General features: G+C 33.3%; 1 protein-coding gene across 1 annotated transcript; it reads left to right on the forward strand.

Moving 5' to 3' along the window:
• The first annotated feature begins 6,712 nt into the window (after positions 1–6,712).
• On the forward strand, positions 6,713–13,554 carry LOC102593734 (retinoblastoma-related protein 1). The gene is made up of 18 exons (XM_006340861.2): positions 6,713–6,965; positions 7,793–7,897; positions 7,998–8,140; positions 8,226–8,322; positions 8,570–8,616; positions 8,736–8,934; positions 9,452–9,518; positions 9,638–9,814; positions 9,888–10,081; positions 10,175–11,060; positions 11,190–11,349; positions 11,449–11,521; positions 11,970–12,146; positions 12,232–12,351; positions 12,439–12,577; positions 12,705–12,817; positions 12,966–13,081; positions 13,156–13,554. Exons 1-18 carry the CDS (start codon positions 6,876–6,878, stop codon positions 13,307–13,309), a joined length of 3,057 nt encoding a protein of 1,018 aa, XP_006340923.1. The 5' UTR covers positions 6,713–6,875; the 3' UTR covers positions 13,310–13,554.
• The last annotated feature ends 5,572 nt before the right edge of the window (positions 13,555–19,126 follow it).

Here is a 19,126-nt window from a genome sequence, read left to right on the forward strand (position 1 = left end):
TTTTTTATTAACTATCTGAAATGCCTTTGGAAAACAACTTCGCTACCTCTACGAAATAGTGGTAATGTATGCGTACATTCTATCCTTCTAAGTTTGACTTGTGAAATTTCACTGGATATATTGTTGTTATTGTTACCTGAACCTCCTTTCGACCCTGCCTTCGACAAAGACATAATAATATATAGTATTTACTTAAATATTTATAGTAAAGTACGTAACCTTCAACTTGCTCACCATGTTAGACTTCAATTTTTTTAGTGTTAAAACTATTATTAATTGCAACTCTTTTTCTCTATACTTCCTAGTTAGCTTCTTCTATTTGTGTTTGGATCACATTAATTTTCGAGTTAGAGGCACATTCAGAATATGAACTTTATGAGATTGAGGTAAGATATTCTTCAACAATGTAATTCATTTGATTTTTGAATTCAGATGAATTCATAACTTACATTCTGTATACATTCCTTGTTTCTACTTATAAAAATCTAGATAAACATGAAAAAATAACGTAGTTATTTGTGTCTTTATGATTTTCATTCACTTTATTAACCGTTTGATTGGTACTTCGTAGTTCTTCTCTTCTTTTAACTTTTCATTTTTCTCACCACATGCGATGCACTAATTCACCCACAAAACAACTTGACCATTATTTGTCTTTTTGCCTAAATAAAAGCAGTATCTTTTCCTACTTTCACTACACATCATCAACAAAATAATAATACAAAATAAAGTTTAAAGCATAGTTACATCAATAACTTTTCCATGAAGTAACTCAAATTAATTTTCAGTTTTCTGATTGGTTGATACATGACCATACCTATATATAAAAAGAAATGGGTAGGGGAAAAAAAGATTCTTGCTTTATCTAAAGGGGAAAAAGTGTTGATTAATGACTTAATTTTAATGATCGATGGTAGCGGATTCAAAATTTTCATCAAGAAAAATTTTAAAATGTCTAGAATTTAAATTTAGAATCTTGAATTTTAAACCTCCTTAACCACTGAGCCAATCTTAGTCTTGTATTCAGAAAATTCAAAATCTATATATATTCACGAAAACAGAAAAATAACTTATATATATTGTGTAATTTTTGTATCAAGGAATTCGGATGAATACCCTCACATCTTCTTAGATCCGACTTGGGATCAAGAACATGATTAGAAGCTAATCAAGACCAATTATATGACAAAGTATTTTTGTGTATAACATAAAATTTTCACTTTAATACACATGCTAAAAAAGATATATAAAGTTCAATTGTAATTTGTAAGTTCCCTATTCGTCTATGCTTTCTCTTCTTTTTTTTTCCTTTTTTTTTCTTTGCTTAGTGATGAATCAAAGCTTATTTTATCTTCTTTTTTTTGGTTTTCTTTTGAAAGAGAAGAGTGTTTGGTACGGAGATGTTTTTCAATTTTTTCGTTCGATTGATTAAATTATTGGAAAATACTTTTTTTTAGAAAATAAGTTTCTTAAAAATGAGGAAAATGACTGTCTTAGTAAAAAACAAGTTTCACAAATATCATTCCATATTGATTGTGTCCGCCTCACCTTTTAATACTATTTTCCGCCACATCCCATCACCCCACTACTCCCACGTCCCACCTCGATGTTCACCTTTTATGATATTTATCTAGATTATATACAAAATATTGATAATATTTTTCTGAACACATGTACCCTGCCTCTTTTTTGTTTCTTCGAAACTAAGAGTTCACGTGGGTAGGCATGCATTTCTTATTTGTCTATTCTTGTTATTAATTCATACTCTGATTTTTATTAATTTATTATATTAAATAATTAAAATGTATATTAGTTAACTATAATTTAGTGATAAAAAGACGTGTTATTCTTCATCTTTTCTTTTTACTAGAGTTCGAGTAAAATTTTCTCAATGTATATCATTTTGGCAATGAGATATTCAATGTTTGTAACTTTATAAATAGACAAGTCTAGAATATTCAAGAAAGTGTTGGTGTCACTATGTCATTCAACTCAAACTATATATTATTTAGTATTGGTGTCACTATGTCATTCAACTCAAATTTTTATTTGATGATTTTTTTCTTTAAATACTCTTTGGGATGGATATATATCTCTTTAAAGACTTTACTTTTTGATTTGAACTCATCTCATCATTTTTTGCTCTACGCCTATGTCGTGCTAGTTGGTTCCACTCGAGCAAGTTAAGACATCAAGTGTCGATTTTGCTTTAAACTCTAGGCTCGAAGCGTGACAAGCTTTTTTCATGAGATTTTAAATTCCATCGATGAAACTACAAGATATTGTCATGAAGTTTTAATGGTAATCACTTTTTCTTCAACTAAGGGAGAAAACAAAAGTGCTATGTCAAATATGCTTATTAATGGGCCTGGGCTGGATTGGGTCAATGTCCAGATCATTTATGGGCCTAGATATATATATCCTTTACATTTGCTAATTTATAATAATATTACATTGATTTTAGGTTTTTTTCTTTTTACTGTCACAAGTCATCCCATCATCACGTTTCTCTCTTTTTCACATAACAAAACAGCACCCCACCACCCCCACGTTCAAAGGTAAAAAATTCTCTCTCACGTCTTCATTCTTTTTCTTAGAAATAGTAAATCATCTCTCTCACCATAATCAGTTTTCGTCGTTGTACACTCAAAAGAAAGACCAAATCTTTTTCACAATACTAAGAATCAAGATTTTAGGCTTTTCAAAAAAAGATGAGCATACACTTAGAAAGAGCTCAGATTCGTAGAAGCGAGTTCTAATGTTGAAATTGAGGCTCCATCTTTTAACATCTTGACTCAAACGTCTTTGACCAACAAAAATGCAAATTCGGCGAACAAGAGTGTTACCCCTCACAAGAAGAAACAAAGCGCACTAAAGGAGAAGGAAAAAGAAGCAAAGAAAATTGCAACTCCTCAAAATCGAAAGGGACAAAAGAGAAAAGGGAAAATGATGGACTGCACATAGCAAAAGAACATTCTCTGGATACTACCTATTATCCTGCACCAAGACCAAGGAGATCAATTGTTATACAGATGATCGACTTAGACTTTCATTCCACGTTTATATTTTAGGATGTCGTTTATTTATTTATTTTCAATTTTTGACAACAATATATACTATGCATAAATGCATAGTATTAAACAAAATTTATTAATTTCGTTCATGATTTTTGAAAATCAAAAGTATGTTTTATATTGAGTATAAAAACATATATTGTTATACTTAATTTTTTCTACATGGATACAAATTGGATACCAATTTCATATGGTGTTAGCATTAATTTTTCAACAAGTTGGATACAAATAGAAAAATGATGGACCCCGCATAGCAAAAGAACATGCTCTGGATACGAAGTGTATACAAATTGGATACAACATTAACTTGTTTTATGTTATCTAGTTTGGTTGAAATATCAATTACATTTTTTTTTCGTTTTCTAGTGGGATATCTGTTGGATACCAAATGGATACCAATTGAATACAACATTAACTTGTTTTAGGTTGTCTAATTTGGTTGAAATCTCAATTACATGTTCATTTTTCAATTTTTCTAATAGGATATCACTTGGATATCAAATGTATACCAACTGGATACAACATTAACTTATTTTAGGCAGACTAATGCAGTTGAAATCTCAATTACATGGATTTCAATTTTCAATTTTCAATGGGATATCAGTTGGATACGAAATGTATACCAATTGGATACAAAGTTAACTTGTTTTACGCTGACTACTTCTTTTGAGATCTCAATTACATGTTTTTTTTCAATTTTTCCAATGAGATTAGTTCGATACCAAATGGACACCGATTGGGTACAAATCAACTAGTTTTAGGCTAATTAATTTAGTTGAAATCTCAATTACATATTTTTTATTCAAAATTTTCGATGGATATCAGTTAGATACCAATTGGGTATAACATTAACTAGTTTTAGGTTGTCTAATTAGGTTGAAATCTCAATTACTTGCCTTTTTTCAAATTTTCCAATGGGATACTAGTTCAATACCAAAATTGGATGCAACATTAACTAGTTTCCAGTTAGCTATTTCAGTTGAAATCTCAATTACATGTTGTTTTTTCAATTTTACCATTGAGACATCAGTTGGATACCAAATGTATACCAATTTCATGCTAAGATTTGACTTAATTTTTTCGGTCGATATCAATTGCATACCAGCATTACCTAGTTTTTGATTATACATTTGAAAAACACTTAATACACAAATGATTAACTAGTACAAATAATAAATGTTTTGAAATTATAATTCATTGACTTAAAAGACTAAATAAATCAAAACATAAGTTTGCCACAGTAAAACAACCAAAACAAAGTAAAAATAAATTATGTTTTTTTTTGTGCAGGGTAATTTGAACATGTGTTCTTGTTGTGTCCCTCCCGACGACATGTACTGCACATAACCTTAGACCTCTTGAATTTCACATCAGCAAACCCTTTTCAGCGTTCAAGTTGTGGTCTCCCTACAATTCTTTTTGAACCAGACGACAATAAATTATGCTCCGACACTTTTTGAATTGCATATTTTTTTGTTCCATCATAAATTATTGTGTTAGTATTACATGATACAAAACTACAAATAAATTTTATACATATGTTATATCAGTATACGAATTTCATACCATTTTTATGCATACTTTTTATATCTATTTCATGTCAAAAGTAAACATTGATTCATGCCAAAAAAAATACAAAATCATACAATTTATAACTGGTAATTGTCTTTTATTAAGTATACCAATTTCATCCCACTATTATGCACAATTCCATACCAATATGATGCCAAAAATGAAAATTGAATCATACCAGATTCGTGCCATAAAAAATTATAAATTTTTAATACAAATTTGATCTTACTATTATACGAATTTCATACAAAATTTACGTCAATTTTTATACCAGAGTCATATAAAAAAATCAATAATGGTTCATACAAAGAATGAAGAAATTTAGTTGTAGACATTTTAAATCAATATTAATTCACAAATTAATCAGTAAAAACATTATACAAAATTCACATTTAATCAGTATTCATTCGCAAAATTCATTGCATTTTCCAGTAACCTTTTCCTATATCAAATTTTTAACGTTTTATTTATATATAATTAGAAAATATTCATTCACAAATTCATCGCATTGTCACTGAATAGAAAAAAATACACTGTATTATTTATATAGCCAATACAAAAATAAATTCTAAATAAACACTAACCTGAAGAATCTCATTGACCACCATACTTTATTAATATTGATAAAGATACAATATGAACTATTTTTTTTTCCTAATAGAACAAAATGAAGACGAAGCGGAGAGAATATTGAGAGAAAGAGAAAGTTACAAATACTGTAAAAAAAAACTGTTTGAAAGACAATTAACAAGTGAGAGAAAATGCCAATAACTATCTTGAGCTAAACAAGGAAAATAAATATTTTTTTTGTTATATCTTTCCTAATTTTATGCCTCCTATTAATTATCATTAAGATCTTCAAATTTTCTGTTAATTACATTTTCGTTTTTAGTGTTTTTTTTAAAAAAATTATTTGTATTTCACATTTTTTAAAAATCTTTTTTTAATTTATGTAATATGTTATAACCTGTAATTGTTTATTGTTAAAACTTGAAAGATAAAAAATAAAGTCATAATTTAAAATTATTAATCCTATAAATGTTATATATAATTTTTTCATAATTAATATACAAAAACAATATTGAAATCACACTCGTGGAGGCTTGGGGAGGGTAGAATATATGCATACTTTATCATTACCACGTTAAGCTGGTAAAACTATTTTCAGAAGACTCTCGACTTGAGTACATGAAAAGGAAAAATGACAGTGAAATAAATATATCACAATTACTACGAAAAATAATAACAACAACAAAATAATATAATTATCGAAATATCAATTGTTTTAACTTTGTGTCAAGTTAAGACATCGAATATCGGTCTGGCTCAAAAATTAAAAGGGAGAAAACAAAGTGCTATGTTAAATATGCTTATTAATGGGCTTGGGCTGGATTTGGTCAAGGGGGTCAATATCCAGATTATTTATGGGCCTTGATATATATCCTTTACATTTGCAATTTCATATTAATTAATACACTTTCAATTTCTTGCAATTAATTAATTTCATTTGCAATTTCACATAATTAATAAACTCGCAATTTCGTTATCATTAATATACAACAACAATATTGAGATTCCACGTGTGGATTTCGAAAGGATAGAGTGTAAACAAATCTTATTCCATACGTGGAGGTAGAAAAATTATTTTTGAAAGATCCTTAACTCACATATGACAAATAAGTATCCTACGAAAATGAAAAACCACAATAAAGAAAATATAGTAGTTACTACGAAAACAGTAACAACTAGTGTGAGAAAATATCAACTATATTACGTAATATGAATTAATATAACTTACCGAAAAAACGGAAATCCGGTTCAGGTAATAAATAATAATTTTAGGCGTTACGTTTTCGATTTTTTAACAAACAGTAGTTTTTCGCGGGAGACTCGTTAAGCTAAAGACGGAAATTTGGCGGTAAATAACCTAACAGACAAAACACGTGTCAAATTCTAATTGGCTATTCCTACAACTTTGTCGGCTATGTATGGACATAAACCATATGACATACACTTTATGTATTTTCCCGCCCTAAAGTTAGGGTTTATAGCTAAACAGAGCAAACAAACAAATAAAAAAAAAAGCAAAATTGGTCATAGAGATAGAGAGAGAAAGACGAGGGAAAATTAGGGGTTTTTTAGTTTTTGAAGAATTTGGATCTAATTATTCAGATCTGAGAAATTTGTAGAATTTTGGGTTCTAGGTTTGGTTTTTTTTAGGAGTTGTCGATGAATATGGAGGAGCTGAAGAATTATTCGAATTCTGAAGAGAATGGTTCTGTGGACTCTCTTGAAGTTCGATTTACTGATTTCTGCAAGGTACTGTTAGTTTTGTTGAGTTTGATTTTAGCTTGTAAATACTTCAGCTGAAAATCCCGTTTTTTTTGGGCTTGATTCAGTTAAGAAAGAAGAAAAAATTGTTCGTTGTTGTGTTTTGTTGGTTATTTTCTTAAAAAAATTCATTTTATGAAACCCCATGTATGAAAAATTTGTCCTTTAACAGTTTCTGTTATGGGTTTGGCGATTTTAGTATTTTTAACATTTGATTTACAGAATGAGTTTCTTGTTTTCTGCATTTTTTTACTTGTAGCTTAGAGACCTATGTATGCAAATTTTGTTCTTTTCCGGTTTTGTTAATGGATATGACGATTTTGATTTTTTTTTAGGTGGATTTTAGTTTTTTTATTACGTTTGTTGTTTGATTTACAGAATGAGTTTCTTGTTTTCTGCATTTTGAAATCGTAGCTAAGAGGCCCATGTGTGCAAAATTTGTTCTTTTTCTGGTTTCTTTTATGGGTGTTGCGATTTTAATTTTTTGTTTTTAGGCGGATTTTAGTATTTTTTCATTTGTTGTTTGATTTACAGAATGAGTTTCTTGTTTTCTGCGTTTTGAAATCGTAGCTAAGAGGCCCATGTGTGCAAAATTTGTTCTTTTTCTGGTTTCTTTTATGGGTGTTGCGATTTTAATTTTTTGTTTTTAGGCGGATTTTAGTATTTTTTCATTTGTTGTTTGATTTACAGAATGAGTTTCTTGTATTGCATTTTCTACTTGTAGTTCAGAGACCCATATATGCAAATTTTGTTCTGTTTCTGACATGGCAACTTTGGATTTTAGTATTTTTTACCATTTGTTGTTTGATTTACAGAATGGGTTGTCGATGGGTGAAAGTTTTATGGTAGAAGCAAGAAAGCTGTTTATGGACAGTAAACATCTTTTACTGTCGAATAATGCTGCTATTGGAGCTATAACAGTAAGTCGTCATGATGCTCTCGTTTGTTGATTTAGTATGAAATGATAAGTTAGGTGGTTTTAATATGGACTAGAATTGATTTGAGTGTGTTCTTTATCAGCCGGAGGAAGTTGAACGGTATTGGTTTGCGTTTGTTCTGTTCTCGGTGAAGAGATTAAGTGAGAATGAAGCGAGGAATCCGAGTAATGGGAATGAAGGAAAAGGATTTGATCTATGCCAAATTCTGCGAGGGGCGAAACTCAAGTGCGTTTATCTAATGTTCTTTGTGTTTCTTGTATAAGTTGTGATTTTATCTCTGTTCTTATGAATTTTGTTTTGTTTGTTATAGTGTTCTAGACTTCTTCAAAGAATTACCACAGTTTATTGTTAAAGTTGGTCCAGTATTAAGCAACCTATATGGTTCAGATTGGGAGAAGAGACTTCAGGTAATGATGACGTGGAGGGTTAATCTCATGTTCTGGAGTTATTGTTGTTTCTATTGGCTCCCTTTGTCCTAACGTATGTGGCACAGTTTGTCGTAACACCGTTTTTTTAAAGTTAAGTTATTTCCAATTATAGAATGTGACATTCTTTTTTGGACGGACTAAAAAGAAAAGTGTGCCACATGAATTGGGACAGAATATTATTAAGCATTTATTCATCCACTTAAATTTATTTGAACTGTTGTATTAGGCAAAGGAATTGCAGACCAACTTTGTGCATTTGAGCCTTTTAAGCAAGTGGGTACTCTTTTCAAGCATTAATTTCCTCTACTTATATTGCTTTGTGATGTTCATTCCTTTAATACTCAGGATGTGGCTTTTTGTGGTGCATTTGATAACATTTTTACTGCTTTTAGGTACTACAAGCGCGCATATCAGGAGCTGTTTTTGTCAAGTGATAACAATGAAGACAAGCAGTCTGCAACTTCTAATTCGATTATCCTCTTGCCACAATATTATCGTTTTGGCTGGTTGCTTTTTCTTTCACTTCGCGAACATGTATTTAGCCGCTTCAAGGATCTTGTGACATGCACAAATGGTTTAGTTTCTGTGCTGGTCAGTATCTATACTATTTAGTTGATTGCTTGGGTTCTGTCTGGTTTATTCTGTTATATGTGTATGTTGTAGTGGGCATGCTGATAATAGACTCTGTATAACTTGTGTGCAGTGTTGTAAAGGTTAAGTCATGAAGTTAGGTGCACTTTAGGTTTGGTGCTTAGCGTCCCGTAAATGTTCAGTACAGGCACTAATGTTCTTAAGGTGGAACTCAATGGAAACATCATTGTTTTTTTCAAAATTGGTAACTTATGAGGCCAGTGGGTTTTTTGTTCATCTGCACATTTTCTGCGTCAAAATGCATACTTCAGCAACACTTCTCATTTAAACCAGCTCAGCTGGCACATTTATACTCCTTTTTGTCTTTGATATAACTAGCACAGCAGTTATGTTTTCAAGAACTAAATGCAGTGCATCTAATCATCTTTCCCATTGCAATTCTATGGATTGGATCCTACCATTTTGCTCTTAAGAAATAGGTGACATATCTGACTACTGTTTCATAACCATGGTGCAGGCAATGTTAATAATACATGTGCCTGTCCGCTACAGAAATTTCAACATCAATGACTCCCCGCGATTTGGTAATTATCTTTACATATTTTGCATTAAGAGAGTTGGGATTTTGGTCCACTACCTCTTCAACTTTTCTTTTCGGAGATGTGATGGCGTTGACCTTGTATTAAAGCTGATTTTCTTACAGTTAAGAAAGGAGACAAAGTGGACTTGCTTGTTTCATTAAGCAGCATTTATCAGACCTCGATAGATGACTTAAGGGAGACCATGGACAAAGTTAATAATCTCATAACAGTAAAGTTGAAGAAGGAACCTTGTTTGGCTTCAGAATGCAGGGCAGAGAACCTGGACAACATCGACGCAGGTTTGTCTTGACATCAGCAATCTCTTGCTTTAGTTAATTTTGATTTTTCTGAAAGTTAGGATGTTTGTTGCAGATGGTTTGACCTATTTTGAAAATTTACTGGAGGAATCATCTTTATCGTCAAGTATATGTATACTGGAGAAGGATTACAATGATGCAATTCAGAACAAGGGTGAATTGGATGAGAGGATTTTTGTCAATGACGAGGATAGCTTGCTGGGGTCAGGGAGCTTGTCTGGAGGTGCAGTCAATATGAATGGAATCAAGGTTTGTTCTCAGGATATCCTCATTTGGTTAAAGCCATCATGCAGTAAATTGAACACTCTTTGAAACCATTTGTGTTTGTCTCCTGTTGTGCAGAAGAAATTTGATGCAATGGCTTCCCCAACAAAGACAATTACAAGCCCACTCTCTCCTTACCGTTCTCCTGGTGCATCCAATGTTAATAACAATCCAAATTGTGGTAACTCAAAGATGGCAGCTACCCCTGTAACCACAGCAATGACAACTGCCAGGTGGCTGCGTACCGTCATAGCTCCACTACAGCCAAAACCTTCACCTGAGCTGGAGAGATTTTTGTCCGCCTGCGATAGGAATGTATCAGCTGATGTGATCCGGAGGGCTCACATTATTCTGGAGGCTATATTTCCAAGTAGTGGTCCTGGGGAGCATTGTGCGGCTGGTAGCCTGCAAAGCACGAGCTTAATGGACAACATATGGGCAGAGCAACGTAGATCTGAGTCTTTGAAGTTGTATTATAGGGTTCTGCAGACTATGTGTGTTGCAGAATCCCAGATTTTGCATGCGACCAATTTAACTTCGTTGCTAACCAATGAGAGGTTTCATAGATGTATGCTCGCCTGCTCAGCTGAACTAGTTCTTGCCACTCACAAGACAGTTACTATGTTGTTTCCAGCTGTTTTGGAGAGAACAGGAATTACATCTTTTGATCTCAGTAAGGTGATAGAGAGCTTCATCAGGCATGAAGAAAGTCTTCCTCGAGAACTGAGACGCCATTTGAATTCACTTGAAGAAAGACTCTTGGAGAGCATGGTTTGGGAGAAGGGCTCTTCTATGTACAACTCTTTGACTGTTGCAAAACCATCACTTTCTGCTGAAATTAATCGCCTGGGCCTGTTGGCTGAACCGATGCCATCCTTGGATGCTATTGCAATGCACATTAACCTATCTTCGGGAAATTTACCACCAGTGCCGCCTTTACAGAAGAGCGACTTGGCCCCTAATGGTATCCTGTTTGCCCTTAATCTTAAAGCTTCGTAAATTTCATGAATGTTTAGTCCTGAATGGTGTGCCTTCTTAGATTTTTGGGAGGAAAACTAACCCAACTTTAATCTTAAATTATTAATCTTACTAGGTCATAACTGTGATATCCGGTCACCGAAGAGATTGTGTACTGAATATCGTAGTGTGTTGGTTGAGCGAAATTCCTTCACATCACCTGTGAAGGATCGTTTTCTGGCTCTCACCAATATAAAGTCAAAGTTTCCTCCACCTTTGCAGTCTGCGTTCGCAAGGTACTTTCGAGTTACAGTTGGATTCTTAAGTTTTTGTTTGCTCAATAATCTAGGGATCTGTATTTTGCTATGAAGTGTTAATCTTTTGAACTTTAACAGTCCAACAAGACCAAACCCTGGTGGTGGAGGGGAAACATGTGCTGAGACATCAATCAATGTATTCTTTGGCAAGGTAAAACTGTCAATTATTCCATCAGTTTTTATGTTGATTATGCTGTGTCAATTTCTTTTTGAAGTGGTTATGCTGGCACATATTTACGTTGTTCAAATGCTCACATGCTGGTTAGCCATTTAGTGCCAAAAGTGCTCCTCTGGGTCAGCAATTTTCAACTTCTTTTTGGAAAAAAACTTGCATCTCTTTAACAACCAACTTTTTATCCAATAATTTGACATATGAGATCTTGATTTTAATCTTCTAGTAGCTCCTTATAATATTTAAGTAAATGTGAGCTGTGAATGGGAGATGCAAATAGTGGGATCTAGCAGTCTGAATGTGGATTTTCTGGATTCTGATTCTTCTGTTATATGCTAATTAGATGTTTTTTCTCGATCAAGTTCCTTGGTTTAGCCTGCTGATTATTTGACCTTTCTTTTTTTCTCTTATGTCATGTTCCACCTAGATTGTGAAGTTGGCTGCTGTCAGAATCAATGGCATGATAGAGCGGCTACAGCTTTCTCAACAAATAAGAGAGACTGTATATTGCCTTTTTCAGAAGATTCTCAATCAGAGGACAAGTCTTTTCTTCAGCAGACATATTGACCAGATCATCCTTTGCTCTTTCTATGGAGTTGCCAAGGTAAATTTTCGGGGAAAAGGGGGATAGTTGGAGCTGATAGTCTGTAATTCTCTAATTTCACCCCTTGTTTCTTGATTATATGCAGATTTCACAACTTAACTTGACCTTCAAAGAAATTATATACAACTACCGAAAGCAACCTCAGTGCAAACCACAAGTTTTTCGAAGTGTTTTTGTTGACTGGACATCAGCGCGTCACAATGGGGTAATGAGATCAGTCTTTAGATTGTTGGCACGAGTCTGTTACAGTTTCTAGAATCACTGACCAATTTTTTTTTTGGATTTAAAACAGAAAACAGGTTCAGAACATGTTGATATCATCACGTTCTACAATGAAATGTTTATTCCATCTGTTAAGCCATTATTAGTCGAGCTTGCACCTGCTGGAAATGAGCAAAAGAACAACCATGTTGAAAAAACCAAGAATGACGGTGAGTTCTCTTTATTATGCGGTTGTGAAGTAATACCTTTCTTCTAGTTTGGTTTCTATTATATGATTTCTTTCTCACGTACAAATGTGTAACCTGTGGCCTTTTTTGTTTTCTTCATTTCATTCAGGTCAAGGTCCAGCATCTCCCAGACCATCTTCATTTCCCAGTCTCCCTGACATGTCTCCAAAGAAAGTATCTGCTGTTCATAATGTTTATGTCTCCCCGCTGCGATCATCTAAGGTAGTGTCTATGTTTTTCCAATGTGACTTGAAGTTGTTCATACCTCGAGTGTTTCAAGAAATATAGGATTTTGACTGAATATACCACCTTTCATGACCCCTCTTTGATCCATTATTTCTCGCATTTCATCTCTTATTTCTGATTTCAGATGGATGCCTTGATTTCCCATAGCTCTAAAAGCTATTATGCTTGTGTGGGAGAAAGCACTCATGCTTATCAGAGCCCTTCAAAAGATTTGACAGTAATCAACAACCGCTTGAATGGGTACGTGGTTCTTTCACCTATCAGCAAAACTCCTTTATCTAAATACAATTCAACTCAAATCCTCTCATCTGCAGCAATCGGAAGCTCAGAGGCGCTCTCAATTTTGATGATGTTGATGCTGTGGGCTTGGTTAGTGATTCTATAGTTGCCAACACCCTTTACCTTCAAAACGGTAACTGCATATCATCACCTCGTGCAGCTGTGAAGACTGAGCAGCCCGAGTCCTAATATCTGCACAAACTTGCATGTAAATAGGCTTTTTCGGATTATGACATTTCTTTTTCCTAGTTTTTTAAGGGTATCTTAAACGTAGAGAGATGTATAGGGGTGTTGAATGAGCGGTATGTTTATGTAAAATGCCCGCCACCAACCCGATGCTTCTTTTTTAACTGTTGATTTCTGATTCTGGGAATATATATACAGATAGATAGCCTTGTTCCTTAATAAGAGTACTGGTGTTTTTCTCTGGACAACGATGCTCGTTCTTTTCGATGTTATTTTGAGGAAAAGAAAATAGCCAAGAATCTGCAGATGTTCTTGCTGAAGCAATTTAACTTGTTAGTTGTATTGATGAGAATTCGAAAAAAATTGCAAAATGTTAGACGCTAGTTAATGTTTCGTCTAAATAAATAAGCAATAGATAATCAAATATTAGATTTGTGTGTAACAATATCTGAATTGGTATTTTTCAAGAGCTATATGTGCACAGTTTCTAAAAATAGTATATATGTTGGTCTTACCTGGCGTAGGTATTCACATTGGAGCCTGATTAATTTGACTTCATGTCGGGTAGAGCTCCATTTGGGGGGGTAACGCTCTCCTATCGACGATCTTTTTCATATCGGAGCCTGATTAATTTGGATTCGCGCTGGGTAGACTCCATTTGGGGGTAGCGCTCTCTACCAATGGCATTTTCATATCGGGGCCTGATTAATTTGGATTTGCGGCAGACAGGGCTCCATTCGGGGGTAGCATTTCACTCGGAGGTAACATTCTCTATCAAAGATCTTTTTCATATCGGAGCCTGATTAATTTGGATTCGCGCTGGGTAGAGCTCCATTCGGGGGTAGCGCTCTCTACCAAGGACATTTTCATACCGGAGCATGATTAATTTGGATTTGCGGCAGGTAGGGCTCCATTCGGGGGTGCATTCTCTACCAAGGACTTTTTCATAACTTTTTCATACCGGAGCATGATTGATTTGGATTTGCGGCAAGTAGGGCTCCATTCGAGGGTAACATTCTCTACCAAGGACTTTCATAACTTTTTCATATTGGAGCCCGATTAATTTGGATTTGCGGTAGCTAGGGTTCCATTCGGGGGTAGCATTCTCTACCAAGGACTTTTTATAACTTTTTCATACCGGAGCCCGATTAATTTGGATTTGCGGCAGCTAGGGTTCCATTCGGGGGTAGCATTCTCTACCAAGGACTTTTTATAACTTTTTCATACCGGAGCCCGATTAATTTGGATTTGCGGCAGCTAGGGTTCCATTCGGGGGTAGCATTCTCTACCAAGGACTTTTTATAACTTTTTCATACCGGAGCCCGATTAATTTGGATTTGCGGCAGCTAGGGTTCCATTCGGGGGTAGCATTCTCTACCAAGGACTTTTTATAACTTTTTCATACCGGAGCCCGATTAATTTGGATTTGCGGCAGCTAGGGTTCCATTCGGGGGTAGCATTCTCTACCAAGGACTTTTTATAACTTTTTCATACCGGAGCCCGATTAATTTGGATTTGCGGCAGCTAGGGTTCCATTCGGGGGTAGCATTCTCTACCAAGGACTTTTTATAACTTTTTCATACCGGAGCCCGATTAATTTGGATTTGCGGCAGCTAGGGTTCCATTCGGGGGTAGCATTCTCTACCAAGGACTTTTTATAACTTTTTCATACCGGAGCCCGATTAATTTGGATTTGCGGCAGCTAGGGTTCCATTCGGGGGTAGCATTCTCTACCAAGGACTTTTTATAACTTTTTCATACCGGAGCCCGATTAATTTGGATTTGCGGCAGCTAGGGTTCCATTCGGGGGTAGCATTCTCTACCAAGGACTTTTTATAACTTTTTCATACCGGAGCCCGATTAATTTGGATTTGCGGCAGCTAGGGTTCCATTCGGGGGTAGCATTCTCTACCAAGGACTTTTTATAACTTTTTCATACCGGAGCCCGATTAATTTGGATTTGCGGCAGCTAGGGTTCCATTCGGGGGTAGCATTCTCTACCAAGGATTTTTTATAACTTTTTCATACCGTAGCCCGATTAATTTGGATTTGCGGCAGGTAGGGCTCTATTCGGAGTAGCGCTCTCTACCAAGGACTTTTTCATACTGGAGCCTGATTAATTTGGATCCGCGCTGAGTAGGGCTCCATTCGGGGATAGCGCTTTCTACGAAGGACTTTTTCATACCTAGAGCTCAAATCCGCGTCTTTTGGTTAAGGGAAAAATAACTCTATTCACTGCACCACATTAAATAGTGAGCTAAAGAAAAGAACATTTACGTTGTTATTGTCTGATTTAGTTTCTTTTCGTAGTTCTTCTATTATAGGAATATAATAAAATAAATAAATCCTTTGCTATCACTAATTGATTTCTATAGTGATTTATTTTCTTTTATAAATTACTATCTTATTCAATGCATTGCAAGAACTAACCAAAATATTTTATTTTTTTATATATAAATCTCAAAGAACCTTGTAAATTCCTTATTATTTTCTCACAATGGCTAATTCATTGATATACATTTTCTTATTTTTACTAATCACTCCTCTTGAATTATCAACAGCAAAAAAATGTTTCTTTACACCAAAATATGAGATCCATGTTATCAACAATCTTCCTAGTGATTCCCCACCGCTAAAAATTCATTGTCAATCTGGAGACGATGATTTCGGAGAATATTTTCCATCGATAAATGAAGATGTCAATTGGTCATTTTGTGGGAATCTTTTTGGAAAAAGTTTGTATTTTTGTCATTTTTGGTGGGATGTAAAAGATAAAGTTTTTGATATTTTTAATGATAAAGAAACTTGTGTTAAAGATGGACAAATTCAATATTTTTCAAAAAAATGTGTATGGATTGTGAAATCAGATGGTTTTTATTTGGGACATTATAATGATAATGGAAATATCGATATGTATCGATATACTGATTGGTCTTAAAGGAATATGATGTATTTTTTTTTTAAATTTTAGAATTATGGTGAAAATATATTATGAATTTTATTGTGGATGTTCTAATTGTACAAGTCAAAAATAAGAATGAATTAAGTGGTTAGCTTGCTTATTTGATTGATGTTTACTTTAATTGTTTGGTCGCTTAAATTATTTACGTGATCAGTGGCGAAGCTATATTCATTTAAAAGTGGTCAGTTGAATCTTCTTTGTCAAAAAATTAAGTCTATGAGTGTGTTTGGTATGTAGCATACTATTTTCTTGAAAAATAAGTGTTTTTTTTAAATGAAGTAATTATGTATAATTGATGATTAAATATTGTCATAATTCTAGTAACTACTGGAAATGAAAATTCATTGATATGATTATTATGATATATTTAAACAAGAACACTAATTATAAACATCATATTGATAGTTGAATGTAAATATTTTTAACACAAGTATGAATTGACTCAAAATAATGCATCATTCAAACAAGATACGAGGTACATGTTATTAACAAACTTCCTGCTAATTCTACACAATTAAAATTTCATTGTGCGTTAGGAAATGATGATCTTGAATACCATTATCCTGTCGTAAACGAAGACTTTAATTGGGAATTTTGCGAGTTCATTATGGATAGGACTTTATTCTTTTGTCATTTTTGGTGGGATTCAAATGACAGAAGTTTTATTGTGTATAATGACCCAGTCTATTGTGTCAAAAGAGGAAAATTTACAAATTATCTACACTATTGTAAATGGGAGGTGAGGGCAGATGGTTTTTATTTGGAAAATTATAATGACACTAGTAAAACATATTTTATGGATCACATTTTTGATTGGAAACTTTAGGGAATATGATATTTATAATTTGTATTCTTGTTTAAATAAATTGGATTGGATTTTAGTGTGGCTTTCTTTCTCATTTATCCTTGTGTTTTTATTTTTATATATATCAGATAAATTAGTAGTAAGTAAAACTTCATCCTTGATAAGATATTATGCTATTCAATTTTCATTGTAAAAATTAGGCAGTGTGAATTATTCACTTTTTTCGGAATATTTTTCATTTTATTTTCAATTTGTCCAGTTCGAAGATAAACCTAATTAAGTCTATGAGTATTTTTTTTGTTGCTTAGAACGGAAGAATTTTATATATAATAATTAAGGATCATCCATATATACAAAGAGGAACTGATCTGTACGAAATAGTTCCACGAGCATCTATTTCAAGAGTATTAGTAACAAATTAAGGAAGGAGATGCTACAAAAACCTTTAACTTGTTTCATAACATAGTTGGATCCTTAGTTTTCCTTTCGTATTTTGCTAGGATATCAACTACTCTATTAGCCTTCCTCGAGATATATTCCAACGCTGAATCCTCCAACCTCTAGAGCAATGACTTGCAATCAGTCCGAATATGTGAGTGTAGTAAGTTATTACTATTTTGAAAGTTTAGTAATACCTGCGAATCAATTTCCACCGTTAAGTGCTTCATATGTTTTGCTTCAAACAAATTTCAGACCATGTAATAAGGCCAACAATTCCGCATGGTAGGCACTATTTACATGTGAATCCTACAATTCATTCTCCTAAATGATCCATCAATGTTAAGTTTGAGAAAACCTTCTAGTGGTTTATGCCAAGTTTTTTTTGATATTCTACTAGTAAAGAGAAAATATTATCCCAAAAACATTTAGTTATAATCTGAGAAAATATTATGGCATTAAATCCTATAGCGGGGCATCACAATCCTAGACTCAACCCAGCCCGACCCCAGTTCGAATCTGACCCTAGGACAATAGCGGAGGCAGAAATTTTATTAAGGGTGTCCAAGAATAATGGTGCGTGACTGTTAAAATAAAACAAAGAAAATTGGGCAATTTGGAGTTTGAACCCGAAACTCCTTCATTCAAATGGACACCTATTACCACTGCACCAAAGACATAACTTTTATTAAGGGTGTCCAACTTTAAATATATATAGAAAAAATTACAGAAATTCCACCTTTTAGTTTACTTATTACCATTATCCCCTATAAGTTTTACAAATCTCCAAAATCCCTCATTTTCGCGCATTAGATTAGTGTATCTCGCGCATCAGATTAGTGTATCATGTATAAAATGACATCAGATTAGTGTATCATGTATAAAATGACATCAGATTAGTGTATCATGTATAAAATGACATCAGATTAGTGTATCATGTATAAAATGACATCAGATTAGTGTATCATGTATAAAATGACATCAGATTAGTGTATCATGTATAAAATGACATCAGATTAGTGTATCATGTATAAAATGACATCAGATTAGTGTATCATGTATAAAATGACATCAGATTAGTGTATCATGTATAAAATGACATCAGATTAGTGTATCATGTATAAAATGACATCAGATTAGTGTATCATGTATAAAATGACATCAGATTAGTGTATCATGTATAAAATGACATCAGATTAGTGTATCATGTATAAAATGACATCAGATTAGTGTATCATGTATAAAATGACATCAGATTAGTGTATCATGTATAAAATGACATCAGATTAGTGTATCATGTATAAAATGACATCAGATTAGTGTATCATGTATAAAATGACATCAGATTAGTGTATCATGTATAAAATGACATCAGATTAGTGTATCATGTATAAAATGACATCAGATTAGTGTATCATGTATAAAATGTAATGTATCTTACTTAACGATTAATGTATCTCGCGCATCAGAATAATGTATCAACGCTTATATTATTGTATCCGTTTGAGGGATTTCTGTAATTATAAACTTTTAAGGTAGATTGTAATTTTGCCTTGATTTCTATAATTTGCCCATATATATCCTTTAAATGTATAATTTGATATATATATATATA

The sequence above is a fragment of the Solanum tuberosum genome, unplaced genomic scaffold (genome assembly GCF_000226075.1).
Source record: "Solanum tuberosum cultivar DM 1-3 516 R44 unplaced genomic scaffold, SolTub_3.0 scf00020, whole genome shotgun sequence".
Classification (NCBI taxonomy): Eukaryota; Viridiplantae; Streptophyta; class Magnoliopsida; order Solanales; family Solanaceae; genus Solanum; species Solanum tuberosum.